At 48.0% G+C, this 27,131-nt stretch overlaps 1 protein-coding gene across 1 annotated transcript; it reads right to left on the bottom strand.

The window, feature by feature from the left end:
- Window positions 1–567: 567 nt before the first annotated feature.
- NF2 (neurofibromin 2 (merlin)) lies at window positions 568–26,576 on the bottom strand. The gene is made up of 14 exons (XM_009575323.1): window positions 26,460–26,576; window positions 25,281–25,403; window positions 22,962–23,045; window positions 18,432–18,500; window positions 17,873–17,955; window positions 17,108–17,183; window positions 16,663–16,797; window positions 14,290–14,364; window positions 12,710–12,823; window positions 10,177–10,299; window positions 9,585–9,802; window positions 8,098–8,203; window positions 2,736–2,863; window positions 568–894 (listed from the first exon to the last, which is right to left on the bottom strand). Exons 1-14 carry the CDS (start codon window positions 26,469–26,471, stop codon window positions 702–704), a joined length of 1,539 nt encoding a protein of 512 aa, XP_009573618.1. The 5' UTR covers window positions 26,472–26,576; the 3' UTR covers window positions 568–701.
- Window positions 26,577–27,131: the final 555 nt, after the last annotated feature.

The raw sequence follows: 27,131 nt of genomic DNA on the forward strand, positions 1-27,131 counted from the left end.
TAAGCAACAGGAAAAGGACTGGATGTAAAAAATAAAGAACGGGCTTTGTTGTGACCTTTGAGGTGTGACTCCCAGGCTAGCAGACCCAGCCATCCTAACTTTTTGGCTAAGTATTCATCCCAAACACACTTCTAGAGGCAGGTGGTTCCAGGGTCCACAGCACAGGGAGCAGACACCTCACACACACCCCGCTAGCGAAAGATTTTGCTGTTAGTATTTGAAGCTGCACTACAGGTTATTCAAGGACAGATTAAAAGAGAGGATGAGGCTTTTGGCTTTTTCTACTGAAAGCCCGTAAGTCAGTAGTATTTTTGCCCTTATTATTCACCAGCCAAGCTCAAGACTGCTTCCTTGCAATGCCTTTAGGGAATGGTTGCAATAGGCAGGTAGGGCTTTTCTGTTCCTGGGGTCACTAGGGTAGCAGATCCCTTCTAAAAGCATCCCTGTACAGCTTTTGTTAAGGTTCAGCAAGACCTTCAAACCTTGAGACCTTTGCATCCCCTCACACAGCACTGAAGAGACAAGGCTTGGTTGTGGCAAATATAAACCAGGAGCCACCAGAAGCTGAAATTCCCTGCACCCTGGTTCAAAGCTAAGCAGCCAGGGAAGAAAGCCTAGATCAAACAATTTTATTATAACAACTTGTGCAAAAGCTAAACCAAACGGAAGGGTTATTTTGTTGTTGTTTTTAAAGGATTTCATCAGGCGAGATACAAACTGGAGCCCTCCGATACCTTTTTAATAGTGTTGTGCTTGCTGTTGCCTCGGCTGGCATTCTCGTTGTGCAATATATCCAGAGCTGTCTCTCTCTCCTTTAGCTTCAGTGCCTCAATTTCTGTCTTCAGCTCGTTCAGCTGCTCCTGCAGGTGCTTGCTTTTCTCCATGTACTCCACCCTAGCACACACAAAAGAGTCCTGGGTTAGTACTGGCCAACTGCACGTGGTGACATGATACTGTGGCAGCCGATAATGGAATTATAACAGAAAAACCTTATCTTCATCACTTTTAGTGTGTGGAACTGACAACACTAGTTTAGAGCACACAGTAAACTACTCTGAGCAACGATTTGTTCGTTATTAAAAAGAGGACCCAGACAGCTGACCCAAGAACAAAACTGTAAGTTATGGTAGTATAGGAAAAAATAAAGCCAAACTAGAGCTGCTGGATGCTATTTGTAAGTCTCCCCATTTCTGAGTGAAGCTGACAAAGGTTAACATTACGCACTTTCAGTCTACAAGATAGCGGTTTACGCAGCGCTGCTCTACTCCACTGCACCCTCTCTCAAAGCCAACTCACAAACTCAAAGGCACGAATCCTTCCAGGAAGGAAGGACCCTGATGTACTGACTTCTCATGTTTTAGAGGGATTTAGCTTGTAAACCATGTGGGAACAAGCACTGCCCCCAAAATATCAGGTATCTTTTAGACACACAAGCATCCCTGGTAGAGAGAAAGTCTCCCAAAAAAAGAAAGAAAGGAAAAAAAAACCAAACCCAGCCATTCTCAGGACTCGGCCCTAACTGCCTTCCATGATGAAGCATCGACTGGAGAAAAATCACACCATGCCAGCCTTGTACTTGTGATTAAACACCGAGACCCAGGCTCAAAGTACCAGCAGACTAACAAGAACCTTTTCAGAGTGCCAAAATTTGTAGCGGGGTTTATCTCAACACCCGAGGAACGCACACAGTCCCGGAGAAGTCAGCAAAAGCATGTTATTGCTTTCAGCATTTGGCAGAGCCAAGCTCTTCCTGCTTAGGAGAGTGGGATGACCTAGTTAGCAACCTGGGTACAGAACCAGGAATTATCCTGTTATTTTCAGCTTCTATCTTTTTCCTTCTAGCTGTAGGAAAACCTCTGTCTGTAGCGTCGTGGTCTGTTATTTCATACATGGCAGAAGGTACTCAGCAGAGGCAGAATGAAGCACCCTCTGGGATCCAGGGGCGTTTCATTCCAGCCCCAGGAAGTTTTGGCCGGAGCGCTATGGCAGAGCCCTTCTAGCTTTGATCTACTACCCAGTCAATGAGCAAAGCACATTATTGCTACAGAGATTAAAATCTGATCTGCTTTGATTTCTGCTAAATTTGTAATTTTGAAGGCTACACTTACACCCTCAGGAAAACACAAGATCAAAGCTCATAACCACATCCAAACTTGCTTGCGCACACTTTTTATATATCAACATGACACAGATTCCAAGAAAAAGGGGTTAAAGCCCTAACGTGGGACCTTAGCACAGACTCCAGCTATCTTTACATTCTCTGGACACACTGCAAATGCACAAGCGCCAGCCTGCAATAGTTCAGCGCACCAGCAGTCAGACTGCTGTTGACTCTTTCTACCAACATGGACAATTCAAGCCTAACCAAGAGCCGGCTTAACCGTATGGAGAGGAACCGACTGGTGCAAGGCTCAGCGTGCTTAAACTGTTAACCGTACGGAGAGGAACTGACTGGTGCAAGGCTCAGCGTGCTTAAACTCGCCTTTAAGCAAGGCAGTAGGGACGCATCTGTGACACCAGGTCCCCACCCAGAGAAATGGTCAACCAGCAGCTACATCATGCTCTGGGCAGAGCTACTAATGACCTGGTAAATGCGAACCCAAAAGACTTCTCCCCGTTTCACCTCCCGTGGTCGTCTGGAACATAAAAGTCACATTCAGCCCCGGTGCAATTCCTCCCACTGCAACCAAGGCAGAAATCCCAGCCCTGGCCCGGACTGGATGTATGCCACATACTTCTCCTTCTCGATTTCCATTGAAAGCCTCTTCATGTCCGTATCTTTGAAGTCAAAGGACAGGCTCTCGCTGATGAGGTTGAAGCTTGGCAGGTCGGTAGGCAGAGCTGTCGTACTTGAGTTCATGGACTGCTGAAGAGAGAGAGTACAAATTAATCACTTTTGGCCACAAAAGTGTTCCTGCAGCAAATGTTCTGCAACACAGAGGTAAAATCAGAGCAACACCTAAGCACGCAGTACAAGGTGCTACTTACTAATGCTGTAATAAGGTCCTGATCTGCCACTCACACAGGTAACAACACACTCTTCTTGGAATTGGGTGTATTCTACTTTGCAGCAGTGCTGAACTGGGAGGATCTCATCATTTGCACGTGTATTCCCGATGTAACACAGCCCACAGCCCCATTTGTCCAAACCAGCCTCCAACTTTCTGGAGAGCAGATTACAAGGCTCTTTTTCAGCTGGCTATCTTTTAACACAGAAGATGGCAAGCACTCCAAGGCGCTGCAGAAGCAGAGCAGCAAACAGGCCCAGCGTCCCAAGCACCAGATCAGCCTGAAGATCCCCGTGCTCCATTCCCAATTTGCTCTTCAATTCAGAGCTATTACTTGTCTGGGACCCCGCTCTGTGTGGTAGTAAAGAGGAGACAAAACACCACCTGCCTTGAGAATCTATTGACAAAACTTCATAAAATCTAGGTTTTATCACTAGATTAAAACACCACCGGACAGAAGCTGCCTCTTGGGAGACTTCTGACAGCTATTTAACATTAAATCAAATTTAAAAAGTGCAAGCTGTGAACAGGGGCAATGTGAGACCCTGTATGATAGCAGAGTCCTGCACTCCACTGCTCCCCACAGCGTGAGCAAAGAACAACGTAACCCCAAGGGTTAACTTGGGATGCAATTTCAGTAAGGTCCATGGAGATGCACCGATACACTTTTCTCTTCGCAGTAATTTACAGTTCCAAGTGTTTAGGAACCACTGCTAGATTCAGTTGGAAATGCACAGATAACATAGGGACTCACTTATATTGCAGCTGGGCAAGGATTTTGGACTTTCTTCCTCCTGCAAAATGCTGTGACATCCCCCACTGACACACGCTGCTAGGCCCTCAGATTTTATCTTCCCCTAAAAAAATGACCTTTCTCTCAGTCAAAAATTTTGTCACATCTCTAATAAATGGGCTCATTACCAGCAGAGGAGAAGCATCCCGACTCAAATCATCCCTCTGCTCTTGCAATACATTAGATGAGGTCGCAAGCAATGGCACACGTCAAGGGTGGCACAGCAGCTTCAGATGGCAGACTGTGTGCGTGAATCTGAGTCAGAACTGCTGCCAGTGTGCTTAGCTCTCACTTTGGATACGAGAAGTCCAGCCCGGCATCCAAAAGGTCACCCACCTCTCTGCTAGATGCTCCTTCTTGCTTTAAAGGATTCCTGTAATGAAAACAACGTGCCCAAACCAGCCCGGACTGGGGAATGGCAGGAGACGGTGCTGCAGAGACAGGCTGTCTGGCAGCACGCACCAAAAGCTGGTGAGACAGTTCTAGGGTACCTGCCCCAACAAATGAGATCTTGAGCTTCAGCTGGTTATTTCTTTCCCTCCTTTCTCCTATTTGGGATACTCCAGGGACTGTTCGCAGCTAGCTCCCCTCCAAAAAGAACCGCTAGCGCCAGGGCAGTGACAGATTTACTCTGCACAATAACCTGCCTTTTCCCTCGCTGCCAGCCTGGAATTCACAAACAGCCAGGGCTCGTCCCCCGCTCACTCTTCAGCTGGACAGACCTGAGAGGGACAACATTTCATCTACCCTGCAGAGGCAAAGCTGGAATGCAAACACCTAATACAAGCATAAACAAGGCGGCACCCGAAACTGCACTTGGTCTGGCTGGAGTGTTACAGGTAAGTTAGACTCACACGACAAGGAAACACGGTTTCTTACTCCCTTTTGCGATCGCTGCTAGCACAGAACACAGCCACATTAATTCTGGAGCAGGCGCTGAAAGGGACAACTGAGTACCTAAATTCCAGACTTGAAGGGAAGGGGACAGGTCTGACAAAGCATTTAACTGATTCAAATACTTGCATCACATTGTCATTCAAGTCTCTTCCTTGTAAGGCACACAGGTGTTTGCAAAGCCCTTCTCACGTGAGGTTCTACAATCTCTGCTGTGCAGGGTTGCCAGGATCGTCAGAACCGGCCTGCTGGCCTTCAAACAACCTTTAGGATTTTTTTCAGCACAAGCTTGTTGGGTTTTGTTTTAAAAAAAATCCAGACAGCAGCAGTAACAGTTGGGGAGGAATTTCAGTTGCTGCAATCATTAAGTCCAGATGCCAATTTGTCAGGGTTACTACAGCCACTTCCTCACCTTTCCTCAGCACCGCTCTTTCATGAAGCAACGAAAAAACTGGTGGAGAAGTCCGAGAGCAGCAGCAGTGAGGAAGAGTAAGGAAAGAGCAAAGAGCATGCCGAGGGTTTTCAAAGGCACGGGCTTAGTATCTGGAGCAAAGTATGTCCCTGCCTTTTGCAATAATCCCAGGCAAGTCTTGCACAAGGTGCCAGGATTTTTAATCCAGGGGACATGGGGTGTCACTGGCACTCAGGATGATAAAGGGGACACAGACCTTTTCCCTTACGTGTTTCCTCACCTGGAACAAACTGCATAACCCTGTACTGCATTAAAGCAATTTCCTGCAGTTAATAGAGGCAAGCACCACGCTGACAGTGGTCATCCCTCTGGAGCACAGAGCAAGCGAGACAGACGATACGGAGGAAGCACAGAGCAAGTCCACCGCAGGGAGAGCTCCTCCTGTTGCTGCCACTGCCTTTACTTCGCTGCTCAAGAATTTGGGCAAGCCCAAGACAGCCACTTACTACTTCAAGAAGATCAGAGAAAAGATGACTGCCTTTAGTCTTGCCACGAGTGGTACCTGAAGGGCAATGAAGGAGGCAAAGAGCCGTTGCCAAGTCAGTAAAGAATGAATCGTTCTCCCAGCCCCGATGGCCTGAGACTCAGATTCACATCTTCTTTCTCATGCATCACCTACCAGTCCCATCACAAAAGCAGCTTGGGCTTCAAGGACTAAAAAGACACCGAAACAAGCTTTAAAGAACCAGGATGGGAGACTGGAAAGTTACAAGAGAAAAAAACAACCTTAACTGTTTCTTGCCTTTTCTGCAACACATCCATCCACTCCCCCCTTCCTCTCCTGCTCTTGTCCCCCCAGAGGGAAGTCCTGTCTAGCTCTCAGTGCCAGGGGACGACACAGCGCAAGTACTGGAACCACAGAAAAGAACAAGCTCAGCGTCACACCCTCACTAAGGAAGAGAGGAGCTGGAATCCTGCACTGTTCGGCAGAGCTGCCATTCACCTGAGGGACACGAGCCACCCAACAGCAGCTTTCAAAACTGCTTCATCCCTCAGGCCACGCTGGGCTGCGCTTGCCTGCCGGGTGCCGCTGTGCGCTGGCAGGGGAGGCAGGCTCGCCCAAATCCAGCTCTGAAGTGGTGCACAGGAACTCAGCACCTCTCACTTGCCTGCCCCAACACACGCACGCAGCGGAGCGATGAGAGAGGCCACCGGGGAAGAGAGAAGCGAGACCGGCGTAACAGGGCATGGAAGGGCGAGCAAGGTGTTGTCACCTGGATATGGGCACAACGGTCACACTTGCATCCTCCTGACCTTGGAAAACAAGAGCCGTCAAGCCTGTGCGATACGGTGCTCCTCCCAGGGCTATAAGAGGGGCAGGAGGAGCGGCAGCTGCACGAGGGAACCCTGCCACCTAACTGGGGAAGAAAAAAGCATGTCCCCTTCCCTCCGGCTGCACCGGCAGCCATGTGAGGAAGGCCAAGGCTCTTTAGGGAAGGGAGAGGACACAGTGCCATGTGTCTGGAGGAGGCAGTTCTGCGTGGATTGCCTCCAGGCAGATGCAGCTGGAGGGGTGGAGCTGAGCTCCATGCAACCCTACAACATTCCCGCTAATGAGGTTTTAACTCCACAGGCAGGAACCAGGAACACAGCCACGCGGCTGCCCACCAGCACAGGCACGGGCATTTACGCAGAAGGGCTCGCTAGCCCGTTTGACTAAGGATGGATGCAGCAACACAAGGGAACATGGACACGTAAGAGCTGCCCAAACATCAACACTGATGTAGCCATGCAGCAGAGTTTCAGTGAGGACACTCCACCCTGTGCACAAGTTAAACCCAGAATTAAAGAACTGGTCGATCCCAGAAACCTAGTGACTTGTCAAATAAGGAGCACTCCAAAGCTAAGCTTTATAAAGCACTGAGGTAGCTAGCACTTGACTGAGTGTCCCACGGCTAAGAGCACCTGACATATTTTCCATCACTGCCGTTTTTAAAAGCTTCTGAACATTTTTGCAGGAAACTTTAGCGAATTGGGATGAAAAGTTACTTCATCTCAAGCCCTCTTCAATCTGCTCCTCAAAAGTTTCCAGAGGAGGGGGGAAGGAGCCTGCAGGTACAAATTAAAACTTCAGTACTAGACGGGTTGATAACTCCCACGTACGTCTGTTGAGTCTATTCCCGAAGCTGTCGAGCTCTTCCCCCTTCACCCCTCAGGACAGCGAGGCAGCCGAACCAGCAGCCGTGGCAGGGGTGAGCCAGCCGAACCAGCAGCCGTGGCAGGTGTGAGCTGCAGGGAGGGGAGCACTTGATGGGTTTTGCAGGCCCTGCAGCACAATTAGAGAAGTTGAGGAAAGGAACTGCCAGACGGATCAGAGCAATGGTCATTTAGTCTGGCATTTCAGTCCCCAGCAGCAACCGGCACCAGATGTTTCAGACGAAGGTGTGAAATCCTCTTAATGGGCAATTATGGAATAATCTCCCTTCAAAGAAGTTTTTTTCCAGCACATAGAGACACAGTGTCCAGTTTATGCCCAAAGAATGAATTTACAGGTTCTGAACAATGTTTATCCCACCTAAGAAGAATAAGGACATCCTCCATTTCATCAGTATTTAACCCTATTTTAAAGGCTATTGCTGAGCTGGAACACTCCACGCGTGCTAGCAAAGCATGGCTCTGACATGGTTGTTAAATTGGTTTAAAATTTGCTGCCTTTAATTTCACCAGCAGCTCCCTTGCTCTTGTAGCATGAGGCAGGGTAAGTGGGGGAAAAGAAAAAAAAAAAAAGAGCAAAGTGATCATCTGCTGGATGGGGTGCCTGGATGAAAAGGGCAAGCACTGCTAAGTGTTTCTGAACAGCTGCTAAGCAATGCAAGGAGACAGCTCATACCCCTCCACCGATGGGATGGAGACACGAGACTCCTCCAGACTACAGAAGAGGGCACGTTCACTGGCTGGGAACTGGGGATTACAATACAGAACGCTCTTACTGTGTAGGACGACTTGCTGGTGATCTCCAAAAGCTTCTGCTTTGCTCTCCGCTCAGACTCGCGAGCCTCCTGAAGGTCTTGCTTTAGCTGATCAGCCTCCTTCGCCCTACAAAGAAAAACAGCAAATGGCAAATATCAGATTGAAGTCAAGAGGAACGAGAAGATAGAGAAGCAGGATTACAGCATAGGTGCAGAATAGGACGATATTTGTCCCGCAACAAGACCTAAACTAAGAAATCATTTGAGCAAGGGAAATGCCAGAACCTCTGACATGTGGGATGTTTTAATTAGCATAAAAATCCAAGCCATAGAAGGGCAGCTCTAACACAGGTTCTGTGTGAGCATCAGTGAGCAAGGCTAAGGGCTGGAGAAGCATGCCAAAATGCCAGAATAGGGAGAACAACTTCAGAAGTTAAGCTCAGACTTACAGCAGGAGAGCCAGTTTTCTGACAAGTAAGCCTCTACTAACGATTATTTACTACATTCACAAAGGAAAAAGCACTCAAGATCGCACAGCTTTGCCTACTTGCAGGGCCCAGCAATTCTAAAACTAGTATTTACCCTTGAGCCTCAAGGACACCCCCCAAAAAGGAGAAAACCAAAGGAGGGAAGGAAGCTTTCTCTGCCAGATTGAAATTTGAGTGGAGACTTCACAAGACAGAGGCCCAGGCTAGAAGAGATGGACAAGGGCAGAGTTTTTGTCCAAGCAGGAGGACTGACACCAAGCAAGCTCTCACACGGAAAGGAGTAATCAGTTGGAAGGAAACAAAAATGATCTTTTACTTGCTCACTACCAAATGCACCATGGGACCTGGGCTCTGGTATCAAGAGGATGGAAACACCAGTTTTAACAAGAAGCAAGGACTCCAGGAGCTAGGGAGACCTCAAGGCTAACCTGAAACAGAGACCTCACGACTGGTAAGGAGAACTAAACAACTGAGAGGTAAATAGCGGAAGAAAGAGGAAATAGGGAACGTAGATCTATCATCCAGCAGGAAAAAAAAAAAACAGGTATTATTAATGTTGTCAAATACTTTGGGGAATGCAGTGAGTGTTTGCAGAAATCACCTAAAAGTAGAGCTGGCTTCCGCTGCTGCTGTCAGGGCACGGAAGGCAGAGTGCCAAGGAGCACAGCACCTTCTCCCCGCTACCTGATGGCCCCTTTCCCGGCTGCTCTCACCACAGTATCTCTCTCAAAGAAGGCTTCAGAGAATGGTCTCCACCTCCAACCCAGGGAAAGATTAGGGCCCCCACTGCTCTACCAGTACCCTTTCCCACTCGGGGACAGCCCAGCTGTGGCAAACAGCGAGATGGAGAGAGAAACCAGCTGAGCCTTGGGGCCATTTGCTGTTGTACATGCATGGGAGGCCAAGGGCTCACTGCAAACCGTTGGATGGACTAACTCAAGGCGTGAGCCACTCTTTCAGCTAAATCAGAAGGGGATTGGAAAGCAAAGCAGAGGCAGCTGCAAGGTTGTACCCTCTGACCTCCTCTCCGACTCCTCCGCCATTTTCAGTGCCAACATCTCTGCCTCTAGCACCTTCTGTTCCATCAGTCGCTTCTCCTCCTCTGTCCGGATGGCCGTGGCTTTGATTCGCTGCATCTCCTGTTCAGCCTCAGCTGCTTTCTGAGCCAGAAGCTTGGCCTCCTCCTCCGTGATCTGAGCCTTCTCAGCCAGCAAGTCTGCTGTCTCTTCAGACCTCATCTGAGAATTAAGGCACATTAAGCCATCAAGCGCACTGAATGTTTCCCCGAATGTGCTTACAAACCCCGGCGCAGACCCTGAGCTGCTCACTCCGCACGGCCCATAGAGTCCCTCCCTTCCGTGAAAGCCTGCAGCCTTCTGCAGCCAAGACCTGGATGTGCCCAGGCTCTGTCCCAAATCATCCTCCTTTGTGCTCCTGTCACAGCAGGCTAGCAGGATGAAATCAACTCCGTCCAGCCTCCTGATGACCATCCACCAGCAGCAGTTTGAGAATAGCCATAGGACAGTCACAGTGTGCTTCCTAAAATGCTTCAGCAGTGGAAAAAGTGAGGAACAGCTGCAGTGCTTTGGGAAACAACCTCCCAGAGACTCACCAGAGCCTCGTTGGCCATCGTTGCCTCTTCCTTTAACTGCATCAATCTTCTCTCCAGCTCATCCCTTGTCCTCTCAGCCTCTTCTCTCATTTGCTTCTCTCGGGCCAGGCGCTGCCGTTCCATCTAGGAAAAAGGTTATTGGGGAAAGCGAGGAGAAATAACACACATTAGAAAGGCTTTCCATAGTATGCGAAAGGGTCACTATGTGGGGGTTAGAGCACAGGACTGCACTGCTGCCTCCCCTCTGCTTATCAACACGGGGAACTTCACTAAATGGGGGGGATCTACTCCCTTGAAGAGTGCCATTCCCAAGACAATCCCCTATCCTCTGATCAGGCTGCACCCACAGCGCTGCCCCACAAGCTGCCTGCAGGTGATTATGTCCCCGGACAGTACCCTCCTACGCTGACTCGCAGGGCGGACTCAGACAAGTAGGGTCCCGAGAGGTCCAGCTATGCCAAGAGTTTCTTACGGCAAGACTGGGCTTAAGGGCAGTCCGAGGGCATCTTCAAAATATCAAATATAGACACACCGCAAGGCAGGAGTTTGAAGGACATGGATAGCTGCTACTTTTGATCAGACATCTAACCCAGCATGCTGGAAACTTTACTTCCACTCATTTATAGGGGAGATCACAAAGAGCACAACCACCCCTATCTATTCCCAGATATGACAAACTCTCTCCCTCCAGCTCCGTCTGCAGCAAATAGCAATACTTCTCCAGGAGGGGAAGATCCAAGCTGCTTTGAGACAGCCCACCAGATTCCTACCACCTCTTCCCAGAGGACGCCGAGAGTGTTGTGCAGACAGAGCGTGCCTGACAACTGCCTCTCTGCTAGCCAAGCGCCCAAAGGGAGCCATCGGGCTAATTAACACACCAAGTTTAAGCACTCCAGTATGACAGAGATGGGTGCATTATAAATATCCACGCTACAGCAAGGACTCGCAGCATTGCACAGGCCACCTGCTGGGTTTAATAAGGGAAATAAGTGCGACAAGATACATTTCTCCGCTCCTTGGACACCAACTGTGTTCTCAAAGCAGGACGCCCACTGCTGTAACGGCTCTGCTTCCTTCTATTAAAGGTTCCCCTCATTAATTATCATTACCATCTGCATCCCACTCAGGACTTGCATTAACAAGAATTCCCGATATAAAAGGACTATCTGGAACCAGTTAACAACGGTGAATCCTGGGGAGGGAGGAGAGAGCAGGCGAGACAGCACAGTGGCTAGATTCGGGAGAGGGCAGCCAACCCAAGCAGAAGCCTGACCTTTCCCGCAGACCACAAGTGCTCTGGATTGAGAGCCCATGCGAAGCAATAAGCTTCTGCTCACTCTCGGTGCCTCTGGGTCACCTCCCTCACCTCTCCCAGCCGCCCAACTAAGCACAAGATCTCAGCTCTTGCTGGTGTTGTTCAAATACACCAAAAACTCACAAGATTGCAAAACCTGTCCCTGAAGCCACCAGCGCTTGGACACCATGCTGTTCCTTCCAAAGAGGACCTTTTGCTCCACTAATGCCAACTCCTTACTGGCCAGAGGAATCCCTGTGGGAAGCAAAAAGTCCCTCTTCCCCAGAGGAGCTGGCCTGGTTACCCTTGGAGTGACTCATGTCCTGTCCTCTCCTGCCGCCCCACAAGCTACGGGAAGGAGAACTGCTACAGGAGGTGCCTGCAAGACAAGCCATATCACATCTCCAGGCCAGCTGAGCACCTCAACCCCAACTCCAGCACCATGCAGGCACCTCTGTGGACATGCTCGGATCCATTAACTTAGCAGTCCCTTGAGTATAAGACTCTCCTGGGTGCAAGTGACTGCTTTGGTTTCTTCTGCTGCTATCTAGCGGCTTTATTGCGAAAGGGACATTTATATTCTAAGCACCAGTACTCAGATTAGCTGTGCGGGTTTCAGTGAGTAGAAAAGGTCTACGAGCAGAAAACAATGATTCATACAATCCAATTTGCTGATATACGCTCATCGGCTACACACTGCTGCCTCCAAAGAGCCATTTTTGCCGCCTGGGCTGGCCTGCAGCAGATAAAGGAGGCCAGCACTGAATTAGCATGCAGGCTGCACACCCCGAAATGTCGGTGTGCATTCCATCACCGTGTAATTAGAAAATGAGACGAAGAACTACGGCAAAGCACAGCTCCCCCCCACAGCCCCTGCTTTAATTACAAGCAACTACCCCAACATACTACATCTTTCCAGCTACGGCACCCGGGCATAAACCGAGGCAGGGAAGATGCACACACACTTGTAGGACACTCAGATTAGCTCTTCCCTCCTGTCCTCCCAGTTTTGGTCCTGAGTGTGGGGGCTGGACTTAGGCTGCCAGGCTGCCATCAACCTGCAGAGCCAAGTTGAGAGTGACTGGTGAGGTGGGAGCAGTCTACTAAAAAGAGATGTTCAGCTGGACTGTCCCTCAAAGCTGCCCCATGTGCTTGATGTCATTCTGGAGACCGTTCCTTCCCAAGCTCATTTCCATTTCTGATTTTGGCTCACGTCTGGCTATACGAGATGTCTCTCACCTGCTTCCTGGCTTTCTCCTCCCTGGCCTGCGCTTTCATCTGCTGGACCTCCAACGAGTCTGCCTTTCTCCTCCTCATGAAGAGGTCGTGGTTTCCAATACACAGCTGAAGAATCTATTCCAGTCAAGGGTGAAGAGCAGAGAGAAACAGCTGTACACGCGATGACGATGAGGCGGTTTGTATTCTTGACACACAAAACCACTAGAACTGCTTTGATTTGGTGCTTGCAAGCACTTCCACCCACTGATCTCAAACCCTATGAGCTCTCATACCCATATGAGGGGCAGGGAGCCAAGGCACAGCCAAGTCCCGTACCAAGCACCAGCTCCTGGGCTATCAGCTCTCTGCAGAGACCAATTTTCTGTTTTCTGTGCATCCAGCACAGCACAGTTCTGGCAAGTTTTATACCAGCCCTAAAAAGGCATTAGGCCAATTAATGAAACAAGGAATTCTACAGCTCAGACCGGTTCTCACTGCCCCCTTTCTTTAGCTTCAAGATGAACTTGCACCTTCTCCCAACTGCAGGTTTAAAGCATTGAGATTAAAAAAAAAAAAAAAAAGAAAAAGAAGGAAAACCACTTTCCATCTTGGACAAACAGAAGGCTTGTCAAAAACTTCCTTGGACATCTTCAGATACCTTTGCTGAAGGGTTTTGAGCACCAATGTGGTTTCCTCTGGTATTCAAGGAGGACAAGGAAGGCGGCAATGCTAGAGGCAGGTTAGCAAAGGGGTGGGGACACAGAAGAGTGAAAGCTCTTTTCAGCGATAAAAGCAGGTTTCTAAACTCGGATTCTTTTCTAAAGGACTGATGCACACGCCCGTCTTCCATTTCACAAGTCATGAATTACTTCTCTGGAGTCAGAGGAGTTTCGGCACTACGAACCTGATGAGCGCAATGAATGAGGCCTTTGTCAGGAAGCCCCACTTCCCTACGGGGCGTGAAGTACAGGACAGCCTATCACCAGGACAGCAAAGGTCCCTCGTGCAACGTAACAACGGTGCACAGCTACTACAGAATCTGGATCAAAGCTCCTCCAGATACCAAATCCAGAACACTAGCTAAAGCTGGTCTCTAACACAGATGCTGAACAGAAGAGCTCAACGTAGCCCCCTCCATCCTTGTGCAAGGAGAGCGTCCTCAGAGGGGACAAGCCTAGGAAAAGCCAGGACTGCGACTCTGGTAACGGTGCACCCCAAAACAGGGAGATCTACGTCACAGGACAGAACAGAAAAGATCTGCAGGAGAAGAAAGGGGATCTGGAGCAAAGATGGGGGTGATGAAGAAGTTTTACTTACTAAGTGCTTCCGCCATGCAGGTCAGCTGTAACCCGAGAGCTCAGAAAGGGAGCACAGAAACAGGAGAGGGGGGAGAGGTTCTGTGAAGGAGCTTGACTTGAGCTTCCCCCTTTTCTAGAGGCTATGACCGAGTAGTAACTGCTATACCAAATCACATCTACAGTCCAGCCAGGCCAGCACGGTCCCTCCCACTGCTCGAAGGAAAAGCCTCAAAAGAACATTGTCTCGTACTGCCTGCAGACTACTGCTGCAGGCAATAAAAATTACTCTGTCTGTAGACTTACCAGCTTATTCACACGCAGCTTTGATGAATTGAATTTAAAAACATCAATCTTTTTGTCCAACGGCTTAATCGTAAACTGAAAAGGAAAAAATAAAGAGGGAGAGAGTTATCAGAGAGCGGTGCATTTAATAAAAACGCAGCTATAAAAGTCTTACTGAAAGCTTTGGCTCAGAGGAGGTCAGCAGTGTCAGACAAACAGGGCTGAGAGCTGTCCCCGTGGCTTTTAGCCAAGCAAGAGAACTAGTATCAAAAGCAACCAAGGAGACAACTGTTCCTCCGGTCAGAAAAACAGGAGTGCCATAGAATCAATGAGAGTGCTGTCCGCCTACAGACTGCAATGCCCGACAGCCGGTCTCCTCTGCAGAGCACCTTGCAGAGGGCAGAGACAGCTCAGCGCCTCCTGAGGCAAGATGCTGCTCTCCTGGCAGCTGTAGAGAACGGAGAACCAACAGCAGAAACTCATGACACTTCTAAAGGGAGGAAGAACCAGCTCAGCTGCCCGATGGATGGGCAGGAGTGTTGCATTAGGAACACAGCAACAGGAGCTGCTGCCCTTCCCGCTGACGCCTCCACTCTCAAGGGCTCCCCGAAAGGATTTTCCACGCATTTTGTTCTCCAGAAGTCAGCCATGTCACAAGACTGCTCCGCAATTCAAAATATTATTCCCTCACTCTAACTTGTATTTACACTCCATGTGCCAACCAAACAGCTCTAACCACGGCCTGGGTTTACCCTCTCCAAAGAGCTTTCCCCCAGTGGTTCTCTCAAGAGGATATAGGTGGCATTGCCAGACTCGAGACTTTTGGTAATACAGCCCCTGGATAGACTGAAGACTCTGAACTAACAAAAGGATAGTTGAAGAGATGGAGTGCTCTGCAACACCGCATTTTTTAGAAGGCATGCATACACTCCATCACTCCCCCACACGCTACAAAAATAACCAGCTAAAGAGATAGCGCTCGAGTAGGCAGTCTGTGTCCATTAAAGTAGGTTTATTTGTCAATACATTGTACTGCCTGAAAAGGGCTCAGCAGAACTCGCCCTGGCAGTGTTTTGTTTTGTCAGTTTGAGAGCCAATCTTTTACGACTTTCACACAGGCAGACGTGCGTGAATGTCCCTGGACTCGGGCTCCAGCAGAACCCCCACCAGTCATTGAAAGCAACAGCAGAAATATGCCAGGAGAGGAATTCCAGTTCCACGTAAACAGTCAGTCTTTGTTACAATAGATTAAACCCCTCTGTTGTGTCGACGTAGCTGTCATACCCAGCTATTAAGCCTGTTTACTACCACGTCAGGTCTACTTGTGGTCATCTTATTACACAGATGATTGACCTGATGGAAGGTGGCAGTCCTTTCCCCCAAGAGAAAGCTCTATTACAGTCTCGTGTCAAGGCCTGGTTACGGAGGCTTCAATCCCCAGATTTCTGAGGCAAGCCTGATCAGACAGTTTCCGCTGCGCTCATCTGTAACAGGCAGGAAAGCCTTCAAAAGCCACCAAGTGCTGGGCTGTTTTGCAGAGTTGTGGAGCTCTTTATTTTCAGGGAGTAAAAGAAGTGAAGAGAATTCCAGCAGAGCCTTACTACTTATAAAACTTCACAAGCCATGCAATAAATGCAGCTGATGAGAAACCTTTAGCTTTTACCCTGATCAATATCATGTTTAAATGGGAAAACAATTTTTAATTAAGAAGTTAATTTTCTTCCTTACCATAAAGGCAGCTGGTCTTTGAGCAGCTCTCACAGACGAAAATTGAGCAGATCAGTTTCCCCTCCACAGCCAATTTCACTGCTATTCTCAACTAGGTTTGGTGGCCAATGATTCGGAAGATTCATATTTACGCTCTGGATTTAATAAATACCTACCCAATAGCAGCCTTAAATTACTCAACTTCCTAAAAAGAGTCCAGCTGTTATGCTAAGCCCGGCAGCCTGAAAACTCAAGATGATGTAATGATATGGCAAGAAGCAAGAGCTCTTCTCGCCAGGAATACATCTCACTATGTTTCATAAGACAGTATATATACACAGTAGTATATACTGTAATACATACAGTAAAGCAGAGCTCTCAACTTCTGAACTTTGATATTTGGGCTAAGCACATCAACAGCAATTTTGTTTTTTGAAAAAAAAATACATAGCGGGTTTGAACATACTCTAAAACCAAACAGGAGAATAGCTCCCAGTTGATCTCTTGTACGCCCACTCCTAGAAGGTTTCAGAAAGGCTTGGAATTAAGGTTTCAATTGGAGAAGCTGAGCTGCCTTTAGCTAAGCTGGTGATAGCAAGCACAGCAGACAGAGAAGCTAAGAGAAATAATTTTAAATTGCAATTGTGTTCTCACTGCTCTCAGGGAAGAGGGGAGATGTATCCATACCTCTTTATCGCTGTATGAGATATTCCGGATCTCGTTCCACGGAAAGGAGATTTTAGGGGTCAACCTGTTGTCTGGGTCATAAATGTGAAGACCCAAGGCATCAACTCCAAGGAGCAGTTCGGTGCCCTTTTTATTCTACAGGAGGAACGAAAAGAGCAGAAAACCCTTTTATTCCACTCGGAGGGTCCGACATGAGCCGTCGTTAGCTTCATCGACCATCCCTGAGCAGTCACCCACCAGCACTGCATATTAAAAGAGCTTCTGCCTCCCCAGCACTAGCAGCGAAGCATGCTGCAGCAGGGACTCTCACCAACGCACCGCAGCCACCTCCCAGGTCTGCTGGCTCTCCAAGGCTCCGCTCATCCAATCTCACAGCAACACAAAAGATGAAGACTAACAAAGGAGCTACGCCAGCAAGAAAACATGACCCACAACCTACACTCACCCTAATCGCAAAATAGTTCACTCCATACATCTCCAAGTCCTGAGCTATCTTCAAATACTCCATTTCAGCTTCATCTCTGTCAGACAAAAAAAGGCCAGTGTTACGATGTTTGGTAGTATGAGAGAGAGGGGGATGGCTGCTCTTTCTGATCCTAAGTACTCACAAGGCTTTAAAGCCTGGACCGTCATTATCACACAGGTTAAGCCTGTCTTTGCTGGCAGGATCGATAAAGTCCAACAGCAAATCCCACTCTGCAGCTTGCCGGCATCCTAATGGCTGCTGACGCCTGCCTAGCGAGATGCAGCACTTCAAGCCTTGCTTTGTCCATCTCGCAATCCCTTACGCATAAATAGGAAATCCCTGGCTGAGAGGTCCCCGTTTCAGATCCACCTGACTTTAGGCTTCTCCCCGACAAGGAGCATTTTACCACCTGAGGCAGCAATACACCTCATCAGTCCGAATCCCCATTTCTTTGCCCGGCCCAAAAAGCACCCTGACGCCCTAGGCAGGCAGGGCTGCCGGCCTCCCTGCCCCTCTGCAGGCGGTCCCTTACTGGGCATCAGTCCCAGATCCTCTCGAGGACCGCGTCAGTGACCAGGGGACCGCAGGGCACGCGCAGAGCAATCAAAGAAAGCCCTTTGCCGTTCGTGGGTCTGGGATTAACCCCGCTGTCAGCAGAGCTCATCCGTCACCTGCCCAAGCTCCCCAAACCCTGGTGAGGTTCAGGCGAGGGGACGCTGACCCACCACTGCAGCACACACTCACCTTGCTCTGCCTCGGTGCTCTGCATACCAGGCTGTTATCCTTTCCTCCCACATCTCTGGAGTCATCTGGTACAGGTTTATTACCTGAGATACACGAGAAGACAGCGACCAGGTCACACTGTCGCTCTTGTCACTTAGCCAGCAAGCAAGCCAGAAACACCCAAGCCCCAAGCAACCCCTCCCCAGCACCACGTCCGACCTCAAGACAGGCGACTCTCAGCCCCGCACCCTGCGATCGCCCAGCGCTCGCTCGACCCTCCCAAGCACTCAGCACCCGCAAACTGTCCCCAGGCCATCGCGAGGAGATGCAGGCAGGATGAAACCATGAAAAGAAAGAAAACATTTGCTTCTGTTTGTATTAAAATATGTCAGAAAGAGATTGAGTTCTCCTCCCTCAATACATCTTTTTGGATTGTTTGCCTTGGAAAGGAAGCCCAAGGAAATCGAAGCAGGGTGCACCCCGCAGGCGGTCCCACAGAGACCTTCTCTGCAAAGGGCTCTGTTACACAGAACACCACCAGGCTTGGAAACCTACTCCTCCGCTCGGCCGAGCTCCTTACCCGCTTTGGAAGCAACTCCTCTTGCGCCAGGAAACCTCGCTTGTGGACGTTGGGATCGTAATCGCCGTACTGGAAAGAAGCACAGACATCGTGCCCGCCCCACGTTAACACCACAGGCAGGTAAAACTCTTCACCCTCACACATCCACCCCTTGGGGAGAGAGCAAATGCAGACTGCTTACACCCTTCACGTCACAACCTGTTAGAGCAGAGAACATATGCTGCTCGGTAAATTTAATAACCGTATTTTCTTTGTCATTTGACTGCTAATAGAAACGATCATCTTCCTTTTACTCATGCAGCAGAAGTGGAAGCAGAACAAAACTTCCCACCGTCAGTTGACATCCACCATCTGTCCACCACTTGGACTAGATGATCGTTGTAGGTCCCTTCCAACTGAACTATTCTATTCTACTCTAATTACCATGCCCAGAAGACACTTCCTCCGGTGCAAGGAAAGACTCACTCAATAGCTGAGAGGTCCTTGCCCTCCCATCGGTAGTGGGACAGGGAGTCAAGATACGGACAAAGACCTGTCCCCAAAGGCTGATCGATACCAGTAATTCCGGTGAGGCAGATGGCGGTTTCTCTGTCGCTGCCCACCACCCTAATGAACAAATATAAAAAAAAAAATAAAATACAGGAGTTTGACAGACTCCTCTCAGGCAGGTGTCAGCTTTTCTGCCAGAAGGTCTGTTGCTCGACTGGGAGGTGGAATCCAATTCAGATTTGTTAAGTGCATCCAGTAATTACCAGTATTTGTTTAGATTTACATCTTTTTGAGCAGCATATAAAGTGACTGAGAAATAAAACTGCTTATTAACAGATTGAAAAGCCGAGTGTCCCTGCAGTGCATGTGAAAATGAATTTACCTCCTGTACAGCTTAGGAGGGCAGGAAACCACCAGAAAACGGCACCTCAAATAACCTAGCAAGTTCAAGAGAAGAGGACGATGGATGTGAGGCACGTACACGAAATGCTGCGATTTTCATTCACCTGGCAAACAGGACTTCTGCAGTGACATTACCCAATTACACAAGACACGGCAACGTTTGCTCAAGTCACTCATTTTGCAAGGGAGACAGCCCTTCCCCCCCTGCCTTTCTGAAGGACCTCAGCTCAGAAAGTACAAAATGGTGACAATTTTTAAAGCCAGACCAAGACATACATGGTGGTCATGTAATAAGTCAGGAAGCTTTCCATATCAGCCTCCTTTTAATGACAGAACCATCGCGTCGTACACTAAAACCAGAGCTCATCATCAAAAGTCTACACATACATCCTCTCCGCAGCCCGGCGAGCAACGTTTCATAGACAACAAGCAGGGATTAAAGGCGCAAATATTGATTTGGAGCCAATGCAGATGCGAAGGAAGCATGCAACAATCAACATTGACTCAGACTGCAATTAATATAACAAAACCGCCACAGATTTCATTCAGGAGGGTGCTGAGCAGCGGCAACTGCGTCTTCCAAGGTCTACAGATGCTCGGAGCTCCTCAGAAAGCAGCGCATTGCAGGTACACGTCCCTTGAACCCACATCAAAAGGGAACAGCAATAAAAGCGTGGCACTGGCAAAGGAAACATCTCCAATAACCTTGGAGAGGCAAAAAATAAATCATTTTTAGGTGATGAAAATAATAGCAAATAGGATTAACACGATTATTTTTTGTGGTGATCTACCGTGGCGATCCAGACTAAGTATGGATTATGTGATTTTCATGCAGTGAAACATATTGCCACGTCCCAAAGGAATATTTGTACTGAGAGGGAGTCTGGATGAGAACACTAATTATTCGCAAGTCAAAAATCAACAAATAACTGAAGTGTTGCAGTATATGTGGCTCAAATGATTCGGCAAACATACTTTCAAAGACCTTGTCAATTAAATCATTACTTCAAAACTGTCATGGAATTTCAGCTCTTGTTAATTGAACTGTATGCTTAATATTCATGGTTACACATGGAAGTTGCCTTTACCTCATTCATGCACCTGGCTTACATCATCCTGGATAAATACAGGCATATTTAGCTTCAAACTATTAACACCAAGTATTGTTTGTTTTGGGGAAAAAAACCCCAAAAATAAAAGAGCCCTTTGCTAGTGCTACGAGATTTGAAGTGCTGAGAAGGCTGCAGCATGGCAGCAATTTGCATTTAAGGGGCAAGAAATGGAAGGACCTCCTAGACATTACCATTTTCTGCCGCGACGCATTTTTCAGTAGATTCCACGTCTCTCCCGGCTATTTAAAACCTGAACCGCCTCCAACATCTGAAAGCAGTGTGGGTGGTTTGAATGCAGGGCTAGAGGGGAAAACACATAGTAATTCCCCAAATGAACACAACGATATAGAAATAAATAAGCTTTTATTTTTATGACCCACACGCTCACTCTGTTATTGCAGGTAGGTGTGCAACAACAGTACAAACCAACCTGGCTGTCAATCAAATGGCTGCAAACACACCGCTATGTCAAGCTATTATGCCCCTAATCATGCAAATCAGCATATTATTAGTGAAATTACTGTGCTCAGTGGCCGCTTTCTTGTCCAGAAAGGATGTCATTATCCTATTTAACTGGAAGGAGATAACCTGCAACATCTTTCTTCCCAGCTCTGTACCGAAGAAGTGCTTTCAGCTTTCTCCTTTGCTGAAAAAAAAGCAGAAGGGGAAACCCTGCCTGCAGGGGCAGCAAGGAAAAGCGATGTCTGATGCAGACATGAAAGCACATTAGCAAAGGTCAGAAAAGGCATCCCTCTTCACCTTCTCACAATCTCTGTGCAGAATCAAGACGTGCAAGATCAGGAGAACTGCTCTGACTCCAGCTGACCTCCTCCAGACGACCGAGTGTCGAGCACGTCGAGCGTGCTACTGAGCGCAAGGTCAGCAGCCGAGCTGCGAGAAGAGAAAGGGGACGGCACAACAGTCCTGTACCAAATTACAGCCTGTTCCCGATCGCATGAGCAGAAGCTGTCACGGCCAAGAGTTAACAGCATTCAATATTTACCCAATGGTTTATTAATTTTGGCAACAGGAGAAGTCATGCCCTATGTATCCTCAGCTCAGCAGGTCAACGGAGAAAAAGCCAAGTAAGTGTTTACTCACGCACTCTAATAAGAGTGAGGAATGTTTCACACAAATAGAAACATTTCTAAAAGCAACTCGTCTTTCCCTGGCTGATGAGTCCCTCGAACAAAGTACGGTTTCATCAATATTCTGACTATGAGGAGAAAACAGCTTTTTCTAGTAAATTCAAAGAACACCGCTGCACGTCACCCAGGGCTGCATTCAGACAAACCAGGCGTGGACTAAAGGTTTATGAGGAAGATTATACGGCAACCCAGAAAAAGCCGTGGTGAAACACTTGAGGATTGGCCTCTGTTTCCAACCAGCCTGGATCAGGCCCTCTCTTGGGCAGCAGAGCCAAAGCCCCCTCCTGCACTGTCAGCCACGGCGTCTCACAGAGCAGGGAGCTACCTGCTGCTTCTAAAACTGCTCAGCAGTTGTGCTTCCTCAAGGACAGGCAGACGGGCCAGACCCAGGGCATGGCCACCGGCCTGCAGTCCTACGAGCCAAAACGCCTCCCTCAATCGCACCCAGAGAGTCAGAACCGACTACGACTACAAGGCTACAGCAATAACATAGCTGGGCTGCGATCGGACTCCAGTCACTCCTTTTCCAAAGACATTATCTTTACACACGTGAACTGGAGATTAGCTAGAAGACTCGTTAATTGAGCCACAGTACATGTTGTGCATATACAAGGATAAATGACTTCCTCTCCTGCAAGAACGTCCCCGCTTCTGAACCTCGGGCTGCTCCCTCTATCCCAGGAGCCCCTCTGCTATGGGCTGCTGCAAGCTGTCCAAGGCTGCATGCTCCAGCCTGGAAAACAGTGTTCTCTTAAATAAATCCTCAGCAAAACACACTGACTTTGCGTTCAGAGCAGAATTCAGCCAAGGAATGAGGGGAACTTAAGGACGATTGACTTCTTCCTCTGTCTAGTGAGGCCAAACACCCAAGATCAAACCCAAGATAAAGGGAGAAGTCAGGAAGAGCCCTTTAACACTGCAAAATTTACGTGGCAAGCTATAGCACTCAAAATAAAGTAGTTATCATGATGACAAGTATTCTGGGGAAGCAGCAGAGCTGTGAGTCCCATGGTTGGTTTGCCTCTGGCTACAACAGCAAGAGCAGGGAGAAGATCCAAAAAAGCATGGGCTCAGGGAATTCACCTGCTCCAGTAGTAAGCCACACTTGAGCAGGCACTGCAGCTCATAAGCTGAGCACTTGCTAAAAAGTCCTGGAAAGAGAAAGCAAAAATATGTCCAACATCTTAAGATAGCCAGGAACCAGCAGTGCGGAGAAGGCAATATTGTTAGTGTAGTCCCCTCACTTCCCAAGTTTTAACAACTTTCCCTGCCTTCCCTTCCTCGGGAAGCACGTATATCGCAGAGCACTTCGCTTTTCAAGAACAACGTTAACCCACCGCCAACGTCAGCAGGCTCCTGGAGAATCCCCCTGTGCCTACCTTGGCTTGGACGGCGTAAGAGGCCAGCAGGACAGAAGCCTCAGGAGGACAGTAGATCTTCTCATCCAAAATCTGCTTCTTCACCTGCACGTAGCAATAAAGGACACATAACACACGTTTAGCGGAGCAGTGCAAAGCATGACTGTCACAGCAGATGGCTGCAGTTTCTTTTAACTCGAGCTGTCAACCACACAGTTAACAATTTTCCTAACACTAATTACAATTCAGGCCCAGGAAGTCTCTGGTGGCTCAGAAGGGAAGGGCTCAGGTTTTCACGGGCCACCTTTTTCAGACAGGTTTGCGAGAAGAGCTAAATTTATACGTGAAAGATGACAGAACCTATATCCCATTGCTAAAGGCAAGGGTGGGGGGGGAGCCTTGTATGCCTCTTAAGGCATAAGCTATAGATTGATAGGACATCTATACACCACTAAATTAAAAAAGAAGTTTGCAGCCGAGTCTCTGAGCGCACAAAGGTTTTGCTCTGGGATATCCAGGCCTCATTATGAGGCAGTGCTCACCTGTGCTCGAGGCTAATTCCTTCCAATCCCACTGGCAGCAAGGAGAGCTGCGGGTCACCTCCGTGGCAGTGCTTTTAGCAGCAGGCAAAGCCCTGCGCGCACTCCCAGGAGAGCCAACGTGCAGTTCCCAAAAGCCACGGCTTTACGTTTCCTGGCTTCTGTGCATTAAAAAATTAAACCTGTCATGTTCGATATTTTTTGGTTTTGCACGCCTAATCTTCCTGAATAAAGATAGGAAAAAAAAGCATACTATTTCCTGGGAGACTTAAACGGATTGTCACAGAGATGCAGTAACATCAGTTTGAATTTATAACATGCTTTGAGTCCTCAAAGTTGGTTACAACATAATCACAGAAGATACTCTCCTGCATTAAGATAAAAACAGGAGAGTTTGCAAGCTTATGCGTGCTCTTGTTTCCCATACGCACTACGGGAGCCCAGGCTCCTCTCATCATCAGAAATCCTAGTAGAAAAGTCACGGTCTGCATTTATAAAATGCAGCTTTAACTGCTTTTCCTCTCCAATTTTCCTTTTCAAAGATGCCAACAGCACTTTTCCTCATCAAGGATAAAGCCCATAGCAAATCAGACATTTAAAAATAGCGCTACAGAGACACTAGTGCACGAGACAGACCTTGGAAATTAACAGCAATACTTTGCATTTAGAAATGCTTTAGCTCTGAAGAACAAAGATGAACTTTGGAAGAGTGAGGAGTACTAAGAAGCTGGTGAGCTCACTTTGATATCCATTTGAAAGGGCAGGGCACACTGAAGTCTACAGTGGTATTTCCAAGAGCATCCAAACCCAGGTTGCCTCTACTTTAGTGTCACAAACATAAGAATGAGTGGCTTTTTTAATTTTTATAACTGATTTATTTTAGAAACTTCAAATTAACAGCCACAGAAACATTGCAGTAAGTACCCAGGGGTCTGACTAGGACTACTCTACTCCCTGTAACCGTAGTTGACACAATCCTTTATAGGACATAGTTTCAGAAAATTGATCTTGTCTGAAAGAGAGTTCTTGTAATAGAAGGTCTTCATTAACAGCCATGCAGCACTGCTATAACAAGATCAGCTGAGCTAATTTCTCCAGACACAAAGTTTTGTAGCGTACTTTAAATAAAAAAGAAAAAAGCTTGAAGATGTGTTCACCACAATCTCCAAATGCTTAACATAAGGGGACGAGTTACTGGGGCAAGTGGGACCGTTAGGTTTCCCCTTCTCCTCTGCTTTTGCCATCAGTCTCTGATGGAGCTGTGCTTCTGGGGTTTTCTTCTGCTCCAGTTATTTGAAGGCTGTTTTGCAAAGAGGTGAACCTTGCTGTACAGCCTGAACACAAAACAGGTTGGCTGCATTCTGCTCTTGAGGATGAAATTCCCCTGCTTCACGTAACGATGCTATCATGTACAAAGGCAATTGCCATCCCTCAGCACAACTGATATCCACACCCCGCGCAGAGGTGGACTCCAAGGCTGCGTGTGTCATTCAAGCCCACATCTGACAGATTCATTTCCCCTAGCTACCACACACTAATATTACAAATCGCCTAATCATTCCTGACAGTCAGTTTACGAGGTCTGCAAGTCTGGGCATCTGTGACGGCTTCAGACAAACCATCTTTGACCTATTTTAAGAAGTTTTTGTTGTTGAAGACAGCTCCCTTCGGAGAGATGTGAACATAACGATGAGGATCCAACTGCTGACCAACTTTCTGACCCTGGAACCTTCTCGCACTTCTGCTCACCCTGGCTCCTTCTCCCTTGGGTTGGAAAACAGTGTACTGACACGGCTCCTACCTGCAGGAAGAACAAGTGCTGTGTGATTTCCTGAACCAGTTCCTCCTCTGCGTTCTCAGGATAAAATTTAGCCAGGAAGTGAAAGGTGACGGGCTCCTCTGTTGGAACATCATGATCCAAAACCTGTGGGATACAAGAGCCATTCTCAGTTACTCCTTCCAGCTTCTTCAGCGCTGTGTCTCTTGGAGTCAAGACACAGTTCCTTTCTGTTCAGATCAGCACACCTTTTGTCAGGCATTTTAGACATCTAGAACAGACGAACCAACCTAAGTAGTTCAGAAACCACAGTTTAAAAAAAGAAAACAAACAAACATTTCTGACACTCCAAAGGATGCAAGAAAACAAACAAGGCAGAAACAAACAGCATGTGAAATGAGACGGCAAAGGTTGATCCTGATCTGCTGTGCGCACATTGCCTCTTCCGAACCTCGCAGAGCGATGCCATATCCTGCTATGCCACCATCCGACTTTCTCATTGTTCCCCTGCACTGCCTCTTCTTGCATTTCGGTGTTGTTCCTCGCTACCTTCCTATTGTGCTGGTACTGTCCAGTTCAGATTCATGTTAGTTTAAAACCTTGGCATGACATGCAAGACACCCAGACCTCCCTCACAGTCTCAATTACTGTCTGGTTTTAGTGTAACATCCTTTGGATGCAAACAGAAGAACATTTATCACTTCTCCAACCCAGCCCTCAGCAACCTGGAGGCTCGCATATTTGGGAAGCGTTTCCTCTCTTATCTCCATCTCCTTTTCACTCCTCTGGTTTTCCTCCTCCCTAGCTCTTTGTACATCTCAACAACAAAAGAAGCCAAGTGCAACTTCACTTTTCCGCTAAAGGTTTTTGTCGTTCAGGGGCACAGAAGAGAGACTTTTAGGCTTCATTTACGTTACAGTCACCCCGAAGTCCAGCATCCCACCATGGCTGCCTCCAAAATGCCTCAAGGAGATTCAGTGTGCACGGTCTGAGGCTTCACAGCTCAGAAGGAGCTGGGGTGGGATATCTCTGCCAACTCTTCCCTGTTTGACTTACAAATGCCATGGGGATGACATTTAAATACACTTCACCCACTTCACTGATACCACACATAACACAACCTCGGCTAATCAAAGACAGAGGAAAAAAGTACATTCTCCTTTGTCATCCCACACAACCTCTCAACGGAAATTTGATTCCAACCTTCTTATCCATTTTGAGCCAAGCCACCGTATCCTTGATAGTGTACTGAAGCCCGAAGAACCAGGTTTCTCGGAGTCCTAGTGTCCTGCATACTAGATCGAACAGGTCCTTCCCTTTCCACTTCACCTGCAGGAAAACAAATAGGAAGCAGAGTTATAAAGATGGACTTCAGAATTCGATCTCCCTTCAACCAAATCCATTCTTTTTTCACTTCACAATGCCTTTGGGAGTGTGGAGAAGGCACCTGGTACAGATAAGAAAACATCCTAACGAAGCATACTTTATATCCTTCCACCTGATCTCATCTGCTGATCACCAACTCCTCCCTCACCAGGAAACTGTGATCTTTCTCTACCCCTGCAAACAACACCGTAAATAAAGCCCCCCTGTTTCTTCCTCTGGCAACCCACCGACATTCAACAGAGGACCTGAAGGGTCCACTGAGGTTCCTTTTGAGCCATGCACTGCTATGAGCACTCTGTTCCCAGCAAGAAATAAAAATCACTCTTAAGTGCCCCTTAGTGGCTTTAATGTCTCTACCTATAGCCCCAGGAAGCCCTGCACAAACTCCAGTATCGTTTCACAGACGAGGGGGCAACGCGCTCCCAAAAATCACAAGTGAAACGATCTATGTACGAAGCGCGTTCGTCCAGAGCTACCGACCCTGCACAG

This window comes from Fulmarus glacialis, unplaced genomic scaffold (genome assembly GCF_000690835.1).
Source record: "Fulmarus glacialis isolate BGI_N327 unplaced genomic scaffold, ASM69083v1 scaffold24473, whole genome shotgun sequence".
Taxonomy (NCBI): Eukaryota; Metazoa; Chordata; class Aves; order Procellariiformes; family Procellariidae; genus Fulmarus; species Fulmarus glacialis.